The sequence below is a fragment of the Nannobrachium achirus genome (assembly GCF_963921795.1).
Source record: "Nannobrachium achirus genome assembly, chromosome: 8".
Lineage (NCBI taxonomy): Eukaryota > Metazoa > Chordata > Actinopteri > Myctophiformes > Myctophidae > Nannobrachium > Nannobrachium achirus.
Genome location: NC_137817.1, coordinates 21,975,844 through 21,990,155, shown reverse-complemented (window position 1 = coordinate 21,990,155; position 14,312 = coordinate 21,975,844). Strand labels below are relative to the sequence as shown.

The window sequence follows — 14,312 nt, the reverse complement described above, 5'->3', positions numbered from 1 at the left end:
ATAATCATTTCCTACTGTGTGGAATCACTGGCTTACAATTCAACTTGTATCTTTATTTTTGTTCTCTCTTAGATATACTACATTTATGGAATACAATTCACACGTGTGTAATTGTCATGATGTGTGGTGTCATATATAGTGGTCCATCTCTAAGCCTGTATTGGATGCTGCAGATGTTCTGTCAGTCTATAATGGCTAGTGCCTTATCGTTTTTCGTGATAAAAAACACTCACGATAATCGTATTGCAGAGATTTAATTTATCGTGAAATCGTCCTCCGTCATGCACTGGGATGAATTCACCTTTCATTTGCCAAGCTGCATATCCGGTACCACTTGAACCCTCTATAATTGAATCGACATGTAATTAACGTACTTGATATAGAGTCTTTTTTTTTTCATTCTCTACAAAATCTCCGCCCCAGGATAATGCATGTTCGGGATATTGACTGAATTTCCCCCACGCGATCAATAAAAAAGGTCTTATCTCTTTTGCAAATAATAATAACCTCTTGGCCTCTTGTTACTCAAAAAAATGTTTTAGAATGACAAATTCCTTCTAGTGTGAGCCCAATTCGGATTGGAGTGGATTGGACAACCACTATCTGTTATGATGTGTCACAGCCAAGTCCACACACAAATGATATACAACTTAACAAGTTGCAACTTGCAACCAGTTGCACAGCGTTGCAGGTCGCAGCCGTTTTGGGATTCTGTTGCAAGTGGTTGCACTTGCACCTTATGTTACGTTGCAACGTTATGTTGCAAATCATTGGTGTATAGTGGGCTTTAGACAGGGTTTGGCAATCATTCCAATTGCAGCAATTGAGTTCTTTATTTCTTTAAACGTTTTCTTTCTGTTTTTCTCTGCTTTTATTAAGGGGCAGTGGAAAGAGAGACAGAAAGCAGAGAAAGTGCAAGGGAGTGACATGCAGCAAATGGTCCGTCTGTCTGTTGGAATCGAACCAGGGACTCACTGTCAGGCTTTAGACAGCGAGTGTCTAACACCCAAACTCCACTCGGCTATAGGGTCGCCCCAATAGTAGCACTTGATTGAATGTGCTTAATGTTTATTCTTACATTCAAATGTGAAATAGTAACGTGTTGGTGGCAGGGCTAATAGACAGATTTCACGGGTTTTTTAACTATCATTTTAGTGTGCTCAGTGAACTGTGCTCTAAAGTGGAACTCAGCAGCTGATTGGTCAATGTTGTGCAAATAGACAAAAGCATCTAGGCGGACGGAGCTATTGATGAATGCTAGGCCGACTGATGAGAAGCATAAATAATTTAGCAGCCATGTCTAGTCTTACAGCTTTCAGCTCCAGTGCTCCACCAAGGCTTTTCTTATGTCACCAAGGAGATGGTGTTTGTATTGTAATTAGGATGGTGTATAGCCAGGGAGGTGGGAGTTTTAGTGTGAGAGATGATGTACAGATGATTGGAGAGGTTAATCAGACACAGTGAAGTTGACGTGTTTCACATTTGGTGAGTGGGAGAGCTCTCCTGAGTGCTGAAACACTTGTTTAGGACCTTTGTAACTGTTAAGAAGGCCATATTTACACCCAACATGGATATCGTCGTTGTCGGGTGGAAACCTTGTATCTCCATAACTATTTGTTTTGTATTTATCATTTGAAAAATGATTTAAACGAGTGAAAACAGCCGATCTACAAGCACACAACGCCTCGCACCGCAAGACGTTTTATGCTTGTAGATCGGCTGTTTTCACTACCTTTGTGCGACGGCCTTGTGTGATGAAGCAGGGCTTTACTTCGCGAAAAAAAATTACAACTTTGAAACTTGGAGATACGAGGTGTCTGACCGACAGTTTTGTGTGTTATGATCAGATTGTGGAAAGGAATGATATTCATCCAAGATGATTTGGTGATCTAATTAGAAAACATACTTTCAGGTGGTCAGAAATGCAACATAGTAGACAGCTCTAGATAGATGGATTGCTCTAAAACATTCTATGTATGTGAGGCAGCAGATACGGGATGTAACTAGAAATGTGCAATTCTGGGAAATTGTGAGTGGTTACTGACTTTGCATGTGGGCATACGTCACTGAGTTTATGGAGTAACATTTAGCCAATGAGGATTGAGGAAGCAGCAAAAACTGCTTTCGATGTTGTGGTCATACGTCACCGAGTTTTATGGAGTAACATTTAGCCAATGAGGAAGCAGCAAAAAATGCTTTTATCCAATGAGGAAGCTGCATAAAGGCACCCTGGGCAAGATATGACTTCCGCTTGGTTCCAAGATTTCTAGTGGAAGTGCTGCGTTTAACGGAAGTTACGTCATCCGGTCTGTTTACATTCCCCAGCGAAAAAACTAAAATAGATTGTAGCTCTTAACTCGCTCTTAATAGGTGTAACATCGCCTGAATCAATGTTTTTGTTTGTATATTGTTTATTGCGAGCACAACCGACGGAGCAGGAGATGTAGACCAGATTTTTTCCAGAGGGGAATACGTTTGCAGGGACACCGCACTGTGAAAAAAATACAACTTCTGGTAAAATTCAGCCCCACCTCCTAGAACGGCCTCTGCCTCATATCTTGACCAGGCTTTTCTCTTCGCAGATGAGTAAGCCTGGCTGCTCAAGTCTAGCATAAAGGTGACGTAACGAGAATGCTGGTTCCTGTTTGGCTAAATGTTACTACATAAACTCGGACAGAGAACAATAGTGTGGTACCCTTCAGGCAACCACACCAATAAACTAGAAATATGCAATTCTGGAAAATTGCGAGTGTGGTTGCCGTTTTTGCATTTTCCAATTCAAGTCAATGGGGTTATTTCATAGAGTATGGGGTTATTTCATAGAGTAAAGTGCTCTCACCAAAAGGCAGGAGTCAAGAAACGTCTCTAATGAATATTGAATATGAGGGTTTTTGAGCCGTGCTCCTGGAACAGGACCTAAGCTCGGACATTTGGCTTTGTCTGGTTCCCAAACTGGTGGGAAAACGTGTTCAAATATGTACGGTCCTTAAAGTAAACGTGGCCTAGATATGGCCTACATCTTTGCACAAACGGCTATTTCTTTTTTTTATAAAGTAGAATATACCCATATGGTAGACTGTTTTGTGTGTCAGGCCAGATATTCTAAGTGCATATCAAATATGCTGGCTGAAATGTAAGTATAAATAAATAATAATAAATCCACATACTGTATAGATTTTTATTTCCCTGGCTTTTTAAGTTAAATATCAACTGGCAACATAAGACTGGCAGACTTTTAATAGCGAGGCCATGGCTAAATGGGTAGAGGTTTTCTGGGAATCAGAAGATCCCCGGTCCCCCCCCCCTTCCCCTCCTTCCCCTCCTCTGCCCACCCGGTCAATGTGTGGAAGTGTCCCTGAGCAAGACCCCTAACTGCTCCCCAGCCCCAGGCACTGTATTAATAGCACCCACTGCTCCTTATAGTTAGGGTGGGTAAATGCAGAGGACAAATTAATTTCACTTACCACACTATGTGGGGTATAGTCAGTGACAAAAACAACCCAGAGGAGTGGTGACAGCATTATTATTATATCCAATTATGTGTTTTTCCCCTGCTGTGTTCTGTGGGCCTACCACACCTCCCCAGGAGAGTTCAGGCCAGGCCTGCACAGGAAGAGAGGGGAAGTGAAGGAAGGAAACCGCCCTCCTGACGCTCCCCTCTGTCCCATCACTTTCACACGCACACACACACACACACATAGGGCTGTCACAATTATTACATAATCGTCTCATCGCAATTATTTGACATAATCGCGATTATTTCTCATAATCGTCATAATAGTTTCCATGTTGAAAAGTGTTCATATATGTTTTTTAAACTAAAACATAGTGGAAATAGCAGATCTACAAGCCGATGTGACGCGTTTTTGAGCTTGTAGATTGGCTATTTCCACTATCAATGTTCTTTTTTAAGTATAAAGTTGTCAAATATGTGAGTAATTTCTTTGTATGTTTAGGTCATATCTGCCATGTGCAACTTCAAAGACCAAAAGCCAAACAGAAATGTAATTGTCAACGACAAAAACACAATTAAATCGTTAATCGCAATTATTTGAGAGAAAATTAATCGTCATGTAAAATGTCATGTGACAGCCCTACACACTAGGGATGTCACCGAATAATCGATTTTCGAATATTCGTTCCATTAATCAATATTCGATTTTAATATTTCATAATCGAAAATCGAAAAAATATTTTTTTTTCTTTTTTTTTTCTTTTCTTTTTTTTAATACTATTTTTTGGCTTAGTTAGTTAGTTTCAAACAAAATATAGAATATAGGCTAACAATAGTATTAATGATAATAGTAAATGGCCATTGATTTATTATTCACACCAGCACCAACTGTAAACTGTGTAGAGTGAAGGAGCACAGCAGAGTGGCAGCTGCCTGCTACACACTCCCCTCCTGTCTCAGACACAGGTGTGATTGATTCAGGCTTGATTGTTTGGTACTTGGTGGCCATCATCAAAGAAAAGGGAAAACAGTGCCCTCTGTATTGTAAAGCATCACAGAATCTGTTCTTGAGAGATTAGGTGAACAGTACACTGGCACACTAAAAAGAAAGATGAAGAGTAGTAGTTAGGCTACCAATTACCTGAAGAGCCATGTTGTACATAGGTAAATGTGCATTGAAATCCAGTAAAAAAAAAAAAAAAAAAAATTAATAAAAAAATAATAATTAATTTTCGATTTTCGAATAATATTCGAATATTGCTATAGAATAATCGATTTTGATAAAGGTCCATTTTTGACATCCCTACTACACACACACACACACACACACACACACACACACACACACACACACACACACCCACACAGGACAGGACCTCACCTCACGCAGGCATAAACAGATTGAAGCCTCACTTAACTTTCGAATGGTGCTCGGACTGCTCACACACCTGCTTAGGAGTTTCCCTGGCTTTTAGGAAGGCTTAAGTAACAACATTAGTAGGGGTGTGGTAATGGGTGACTGGAACTAGCTGGGACTATAAGCCAGTTAAAGGAACAGAATATTTAACATGATATTTAACACTCGGGCTGTTCAACGTCTTGTCTTTCACACGGATTAGGAAAAAATACAATCGCGGCGATTCATGAGTAAGATATAATCCATAGAACATGGCACTGTCTTCACCAAACGAGCGATGTGGGAAAACAAAGAGAGGAAGAAGACATTTTACCGCACCCAGATAGAATGGATGTGAATGAGGAAGTGGAACCGGCAGGGCACGGCTTTCGAGATGCATCATGGGATATGAGGTTTTTTCGCTCACCAGCGCCGCCGCAGCACCTTTTTACCTGGTTACCCTGGTAACCAGCTAACACGTCCCTGGACGTGATAGCGGGGCCGTGGCGCTGCACCGCGGTAATTCTTATCACGTTCCTGGATGTTTTTGGCATCCCAAGTGTTAAAGAACCTTTTTATTCAGGGGGGGAAAACATTCAAGGTATTGCAAATGAGAGGTGAATAGTAAGGTAAATGCCAGCCTGCATGTGATTCTTCCAAGCATCCGCAGCTCATCGACATAGTTCAGTTAAGTTGTGCCTTGTTCTGTGTGGCATGAGAAATAACCTTGTCAGAATAGAGCAAGGCTTTTGTGGGCTAATGGGTGTTGCTCTATTATAAGGGTTTCTATATTCAGAGAGCCCTCTTGTACTTGTGGTGCACTGACATGTGGTTCATTGGGTTGCTACTTACCCCTGATTTATAACCAGGTTACGTGCTGGTGTCGCCCACCAAGAAAAGCAAATCTTGAAGCTCACGTCGCATCGCTTGTAGAGCTTGTAGATTGGCTGTTTTTACTAGTGCACTACACTGGCTCGCCTGTAAATAAGTATTTATATCACCTTTTAGACAGGGTTCCACCCTCCTTGTTCTTCTGTCTGGTTTGGCTCTCTCGCTCTCTCTTGTCGTTTTTGTCTTCTCAAGTCGGCGACTCATCGTCGTCCGTGCTGCTGTCTCCGTCGCCCCAGATTCAAGCAGCAATAAGTCAGCTCATTGCTAATTAAGTGGTCTGACCTGACAAGTGGGATCTGGTCGTTGTCCAGAGACATGAGGAGCGTTGGATGTGAGATATGTTCAGATTGAATTAACCCCTGCCTCCTCCTTTCTTTCTGTTTGTCCGTCTCCCTCTTTCTCAATCTCTCTCACTTCCATCCATCCCAGACGAGGGCTGAACCCACCCCACAGAGTCAAGTCAATCTCCATGACAACCTTCACACAACAGGAAATTGAGTTCCTACAGAAGCACGGCAATGAGGTAGGCATGCCAAACGTCTGCCCTCTTCTGAGTGTTAATCTGGCTGCTGCATGTTGGGACGTGCAACCCTGTGCTTCTACGCTTGGGAACTGTCTATCTACTATGCCATCACGCTGCTCTTGTCCTATAGACTTACAGTATCTCCCTGTTTCTTTACCAGCTGATAATGTACAAAACAATACGAGTTGTGATTGGTATTGGGATGATACCAATTTGAATGGATAAGTTAAAACAGGTGTAAAAATGAAGATGGAAATGAAATTTTATAGTTCACAGAACTGTCCAATACAACTAATAAAAATGTTATGCAGTGAGCTGGGTGTTAAAGGACAAAAATGGGTGAATGTGTACTGTGTAGCTGACTAGCATTGTAGCTGGTTTGACCAAATCAACTAATTTGATGACAAATAGTCAGAATTGCCTGATGTAATTGTTTCTAAATATTGATCATGACAGTAACATTTTGTATGAACATTTGTAAAATGTCAGCTACTGTAATATACTACTACTACTACTCAAACTAGAGAATTCCAGACTAGTTTACACTTAGACCAGACTCAAACTGGGTTTATGCAGCTGGCTCTTCACAGCTTCCTTGGCTTTTGGGTTTGGGGTAGCATTCCTTGGATATTTGCCTAATCCTGTGAAATGGGATTTATAGGCCAAGTGTGTGTGAGCTCAGCTGTGAGAATAGGACAGCATACTGAAGACAGTGGTGCTCTTTCATAGATGGTGTTGCTGTCTGTCTCTGCTTACCATCTTAAGCCAAATACACTGCTGCTGCTGCTGTTATTTATTTACTTTACTATTGAAGCACACAAACACTTTATTCTGCCAAGTTTGATTATGAATTGTGGAAAAGGTATTCTGGGGCTCCGCTGTTTTCTGTTGGTTGGATGTTTTGTATTTGTGTCAGGTGCTCTGTGCAAAAGGAGGGGTGGGAAGAAAAAAAAAACTTGAAAACCGCAGCAGCATCAATATAGCAACCTTGAAGGATTTATACATCATCAACCTCCAGCCTCCCGTGTGTCTACCTGCCCTTCCATTTTGCTACAGCTTATAATAGCCTCTGCTTCCTAGTTGCCATTGCTCTATTTCACATTATAAATGTCGGACAATCCAGTGAGAGATGCATCATCTGGGAAGGATGAACATCAAACTAAAGGAGCTTGCCCACTGAAGCCAAAATTTTCATCAGAAAATATCACAAGTTAAAAGATACAACAAAGAGAATACAACTCGTGTCAATCACATTTACACACAGTGGCCATCATACTTTCAGTAGGAATACTTTTGTCCAGTAGTGGAAGAAGGACTTTTCAAGTAAAAGTAGCATTTATAAAAAAAAAAAATATATATATATATATATATTCATGTTTCAATGTCGTCAATCACATTTGCACACTGCCCCCGAAATGTTGTACCGCCATACATTTCTGTTTTTGAGCGGTGGTCACAACGCTCCTATACGTGGCCGTGTGTGTGGGTCTGTCTGTCTCCGTCCGTCCGTGTCTGTCTGTATGTAGCCTACAGTACCTTTTTTGACCACACATGTTAAGGGAGGGGCGCTGTTGTTCAGGCCAGACCAGACACACACACACACACACACACACACACACACACAAGGATGGATACCAGTGGCGGCCTGAGTGACATGCATTTTATTATTAATATTTTGTTTAATATTGTTTTAATATTTTTTATAATATATATATACAGGTATATATATATATATTTGTTTTGCTGTTGCGCAGCCTCCACGACCACCGCTCAGTTCACACAGGTGTGATTTTTTTCTTCTTACGGATCAGGTTTGATTTTCAGTGTTCTTTTGCATCCTCTTGTCTATATGTTGCATCACGATTGGGTGATACTCTTCAATTGTGTGTGTTTGTGTGTGTGTGTGTGTGTGTGTGTGTGTGTGTGTGTGTGTGTGTGTGTGTGTGTGTGTGTGTGTGTGTGTGTGTGTGTGTGTGTGTGTGTGTGTGTGTGTGTGTGTGTGTGTGTGTGTGTGTGTGTGTACTGTCAACTGATGTTGGCATCAAACTTTGAAACAACTGTGATAATCCTGCAAATTAACTATCCTTGCTCTTTAGCGATCTCACAGTAATAATAATATTATTTGGTTGATATTATTTTAGGAGCCAAAGAGGACCACACAACAACTTGTGTCCTCATTGCTTAATGATTCTCTTTTTTCTTTTTCGTTCTGCGGAATGTTCCACTGCGAATAGAATTAAATCAAACTCAGTTTACAAGGTCAATGTGCGTGACAATTTTCATTTCGATGACTGATTTAATAAACACATACTAAACAATAATATTTTTTTGTTTTTGTTGCATTGACAAAAATGTGGTTACAATAAATGTACTCCCATTGATTCTGAATAGGGACCCAAATGCATTTGTGTCCCCATCTGGAATCAGTGGGGGTAAATTTACTATAATCAATTTTTTGTCTTAGGAATGCAACTAATACAAAAATATATTATTGAACTCAAGTCTCCATGGCGTGAGTAATCAATAGAAAAAAAAGTCATTTTGGGAGTGAACTACTCCTTTGAGAGAGAGAGGGGAGGAGAGAGAGAGGGAGGGAGAGAGGGAGGATTCTCTCACAATAATGCACACAAATAAAATAATGATGTGATCATAACTATAATTTTGGGGTGGAAGGTATAAAAGGTATAGAGTATAGTAAAGTGACTGTATTACTGGCCAGTGACCTGTAAGTAATGTTGAACAATATTCCTGATGTTACTGTCCAAATGTATTAGAATGTAGTGATGTGCATATCAATATTTATATGGATATATTGATCGGTAACCTGAAAATAATATCGTATCGATACTTTTAAGAAAGTATCGATACCTATATAAATATTAGGGGTGCAACGATACACAAAATTCACGGTTCGATATTTTGGTGTCACGGTACTTTTTCGATACAAAAAATAAACAGAAATGTCCTTGATTTATAAATGTATTTTTATAACTATGTATTTTTTTGTTTTAACTTTGAACAATATGGTACCCAACCTATAGGGTAGGGGTTCTCTAAGTGGGCTCTGCGGACTCCTAGGGGTCCTTGAGGAGGTTCCAGGGGAATGTGGAGTGGTATTGTATTGTATTGTTCGGTACAGGGTCATTCGGTTTCGATATTTCTCGGTTCGATTCGATTTTTGATATTCGGTCCGATATGTTGCACCCCTAATAAATACATATTTTTTATTTTCTTAAAAAAAACTGCTGCGAGGGATCACAGAGCCGTCAGTCAGTGGCAGAAGGGAGAACTCTCCCCTCTTGGCTTTCAGGCTTTAACAGGGCTGTGTGCAAAGGCGAGCTGAGTCCACAATGCGTCTCTGATGCAACACATTGTCTCTCTTTATTAAAATTAGGCTATGGAATAAAATAAGTATGATTCATTAATTTGATCATGCAGGATTTATACAATATTTTATATTACAAATAATATACAGCTGAAAATCAATAGGTTGGAATGCATATTAATCCTATGTGTTTTTAAACGAATATTAGAATTTTGAAAGTCTTTTTGTACTATATATATAACCGTACTTCTGGTATCGGTATCATCGGTATCGATATCGGCGATATTGACCCCAAAATATCGAATATCGTATCGAATGAAAAAAATGGTATCGGCACACCACTATTAGAATGTGCCTTATTGACTTTGGGACTTTCAAGTTAAGTAAAATTATGTTCGCATTTCTGGGAGACTCATTCCAACTATAATATTATTTGGTTAGAATCTCAGGTGCTACGAAATGATAACTGAATTATCCTTTAAAGCCATTCTTCCAACATATCTGTTCTAGGTTTGCAAACAGATGTGGCTAGGCCTTTATGACGACAGAACCGCCTCAATACCAGACTTCAGAGAACCTCAGAAAGTCAAAGAGTTCCTTCAAGAGAAATACGAGAAGAAGAGATGGTGAGAAAACGTTTAATATTTGATAGCCTAGAGAGGAAATATAGTCCTCAGGCACGGCAGTCATATGATTTTTGTCTTTGATTTTTTTTCTTTTCTTTTATTCTCCCGCTGTCTTGGAATGCCTCACAGGCAGTTGGCTGCAGGCGAGCACCAGACACTTGTTTAAATGCATAGAATATAGGTCATACAAGCCTGCTTCAGCCACAGACCTACAGTATATTGTTAGATGGAAAAACATGCATCCTTGTGTTCATCTGCATACTGTATGAGGTGTGCAATGACTGCGATCTGCTTGTTAAGGGGGTTTATTAAGATGAATGTACTGTACCATTGATTAAACCATGCTAATGATTTATCATGATATTGTGAGGTCCATTTGCCATGGGTTTGCTGTGGGCGTGTTGTGATCGTTAAAAGTGAAACGATTAATGTGAGCAATTATTTCATAGCTGTGCAATGAAAGTCTTCCTTTGTATATCCTTGCTGTCGGGGAGAAAGCTCCTATCTCCATGGTTTAACTGTTTTTTTGGTGCAAATTAATGCCTACTTGATTATAATACAGTGTCACACAAAAAACACAAAATAGCAGATCTGCAAGCTCGAAGCACGGCGTGTCAAGTGACATGTATTGAACTTGTAGATCTGCTATTTTTTCTTTGGAATCCTTAAAAGTAACAGTTTTGGACATAATGAGTTTACCACCCAACAGAGACGATACAGTATACAATTTAAATACAATGTATTTAGAAAAAATTAGCTTCTAAGCATATAGTTAATTTAAAACAATAATAGATATATACCAAGTAAATTAGAGTGACAGGGACTGAAACAGACCCTCAGGGTCTCATATTCGTGGCTACATAATTACAAATGTACCAAATCTTTGATTGCTTTCTTTCTCTGTGTGATTCAGAAAGGGTCTCTGGACAAATACTGTATTTGTGTATTTATCGAGCTTCACCAAATGACACACTCGACACTCTGCAGTAATGAGTAAAAAGGTTCAAGGTAGTAGTGGTGTGTCACCCACTGGCACTGGAACAGAGATGCAGAGATCTTTTTGTCCCCCAAATTTTCATAACAAGCTCTATTTCATAAACAAACCCCCTTCAGAGTAATTTATAACCACATAAACATATCGTCTCCAAAACTGTTACTTTTCAGGATCCAATCAAAAGTTGCAGATCTACAATCTCAAAACGTGTCGCGTCGTGCCGTGTTTTGAGCTTGTGGATCTGCTGCTTTTGATGCTTTGGTGTGACGCTTTAGCTCCCTTCACAAACGGGACATATTTTCTCGTATTCCTCTTTGTGTCCCACACTTCCTGTCCCAATCCGGTGCTCTGGTGTCACCTATTCTCATTCAAGGATGTTATAGTCTGTCACTACCAGCAGCAGCACTGCTGCTGTGCTGTATCCGATAAGCCAGTGTTTCTCAAATGGGGGTACGTGTACCCCTAGGGGTACGCGGGACTACTGCAGGGGGTACGTGAGAAAAACTAGAAAATGGGAATATGCATTTAATCTGTTATGGTTAATGATGAGACAGAGTTTGTGTGAGATTGCTCATCTGTGCATTTCTAAACCAAATTACATAAATAACTTGACTAGTAGTAACTGTTATTGAATAGAAAGCAATGTTTATTTGCCATTATGCTGTTTTATTTTGAACATATTGGCATTGAAACTGGACTTTTGATGTCAATGTTGCTGTAGTCAGGGGGAAACAGTCTAAGGGGGTACTGCAGCCAAAAAAGATTGAGAACCACTGCGATAAGCTACTCTCGCTATCTTGTAGGCAAGCAATATAGTAGCCAGGTGAGCTTCACTTGAGTGTTGAATGGTATTGTAAAAGTGGGGTGAGTGTTTTTCTCACTTTGGACTGCCATGTTGATCGGCACTGAATATTTAACATGATATTTCACAGTAAATGTAGCAATACCACAATATAAAAGTTCTCTGTTACAAGTAAAAGTCCTTTATACAAAATTACTGGCATCAAAAAGTAAAAGTACCAAATTTCAAACTTTGTGCTTCAACTTTGTACTTGTGTAAAATATACTTAGTTACTTTACACCGCTTCTATCATGACACCCCTAAGTACCATCTGTGATTGGTTGACCTTCCTCATAGGTATGTCCCTCCTGACCAGGCCAAGGTGGTGGCTTCGGTCCACGCCTCCATCTCTGGCTCCTCCAACAGCAGTACCAGCAGCACCCCGGAGGTCCGACCACTCAAAACCTTGCTGGGGGAGTCGGTCCCCGCCCTGCACCTCAACAAAATTACTCCTCCTAATCAGGTTAGATATACTCTAGAGTTTACTCAAACACGTGCATAGTTGGAAGTCCACTTATGCTACAAATGCATGTCAACTTTTACTTGTCTTTTGCCTGCACACTGTCTCAAAAAGTGAGTTTCACTTTTTGCATCAGATCCTAATTTGGGCAAATAGAAACACACACGCTCATGTCAGATTTGCCTTGTCTCTGTCAGTCTCCAGTGGTGAGTCGTGTCCAGGCCCACCAACAGCAGTTCCACGAAAAGAAGTTTGACCTCCTCAGCGACCTGGGTGGAGACATCTTTGCTGCCCCGCCAACCCAGAATGCAGGCACCGGCGGCAACTTCGCTAACTTTGCACATTTCAACAGCCACCCAAGTAAGCACTGGTTGAGGAATTGATTTTTCAGACACACACATACAGTACATACACACAGGTACATCCTTTGACAGCCACGTGCTGAGAGATACAGATGTTTTTAAACACGTCATAAAGTACACAAACCTCACCTGACCAGTTCTGCAAGAACGTGGTTATTTATTAGTCTGTGATCCATGTATATCAGTGGTTGCAAGACCCGGCCGTGCGTTATAGGACACTGTTGGAAGAGATGTGGACTTACACCTCTCCATGGTTACTAATGCTTCATAAACATAAAGCTGTTGGCGTTTGCGTGTTGTGGAGGATAATGTCCTTTCATTTCCTCCTCAACGAGCCATCGAGACCCATCCTAATGCAGTAAGCAAAGAGGCATCCTCAGCGATCCACACAGGAGGTATAAACACGCTGAAGTATCTAATGATGTCTACAATAATAGCGTGCACACACACACACACACACACACACACACACACACACACACACACACACACACACACACACACACACACCCTTGTATCCTTGTGTGCTCAGCCAGTGGTCCAGACAGACAGTGTCCGGTGGGAGAAGGTAAACCTCAGAAACTCCCCACAGCCATTACCGCTACCACGTCTATCATTGTCAGTGGATGCCACTCTGTCATTGGTTTTCCTGTTTAGCGCACCATTCATTGTGTGGTTATTGTAATCATCATCCATGCCTTCTTCTTGTCATCGTTTGTGTAAAGCCATCCTTGTTAACATCACCCATTGTTTATGTTTTGTTGTCCTTGTTGTGTCAATTTGTGTTTGTCCGTGTCCTGACATGACCTCCAGCGTCTCAGAATTCTAATGCAGACTTTGCGAACTTTGATACGTTCGTCAGCGCGTCGGGGCCATCGGGTGCTTTCCCCTCCTCCGCTCCCCAAGCCCCAATGCAACCCTCAAGCACAGGTAGCGCAAAAACACCATTCACCAGACAAAATGTCAACATTACAGGAGGACATTATCTTGCTGCAACAGAGGCACACACACACACACACACACACACACACACACACACACACACACACACACACACACACACACACACACACAATCCAACTTTATTTATAGAGCATGTTTGAAAACAACATAGTTGACCAAAGTGCTTTACAGAAAGTGTGCTAAAGACAACATTAAGGTACAGTACAAGAATCACACACACACACACACACACACACACACACACACACACACACACACACACACACACACACACACACACACAAATTACACTTTTTTTCACATGAATTGAATATTGTCAACTCATTGTCCATTTTGGTCTGTTGTGTTATTTCTACTCAAACATGTCACCTGTGTTCTGACTGCTGTCCTAGTCATTGTCCCTGCCTGTGTTCAAATGGTCATGTCTGTTTTCATTGTCCTCATTTCTGCTCTTCCAGTCCTATATATGGTATCACA

The 14,312-nt window shown here is 40.8% G+C and overlaps 1 protein-coding gene across 6 annotated transcripts in view; it reads left to right on the top strand.

Moving 5' to 3' along the window:
* Window positions 1-14,312, top strand: part of agfg1a (ArfGAP with FG repeats 1a) — a 34,572-nt gene that overhangs the window by 7,616 nt on the left and 12,644 nt on the right. For 5 of the 6 annotated variants that reach the window (XM_080732409.1, XM_080732408.1, XM_080732406.1 and 2 more), the window contains exons 2-6: window positions 6,171-6,264; window positions 10,100-10,215; window positions 12,348-12,513; window positions 12,708-12,870; window positions 13,686-13,802. In XM_080732409.1, the coding sequence (XP_080588535.1) occupies window positions 6,171-6,264; window positions 10,100-10,215; window positions 12,348-12,513; window positions 12,708-12,870; window positions 13,686-13,802 (656 nt within the window). The remainder of the gene's footprint in view (window positions 1-6,170; window positions 6,265-10,099; window positions 10,216-12,347; window positions 12,514-12,707; window positions 12,871-13,685; window positions 13,803-14,312) is intronic. The other variant, XM_080732410.1, reaches the window with a different exon arrangement.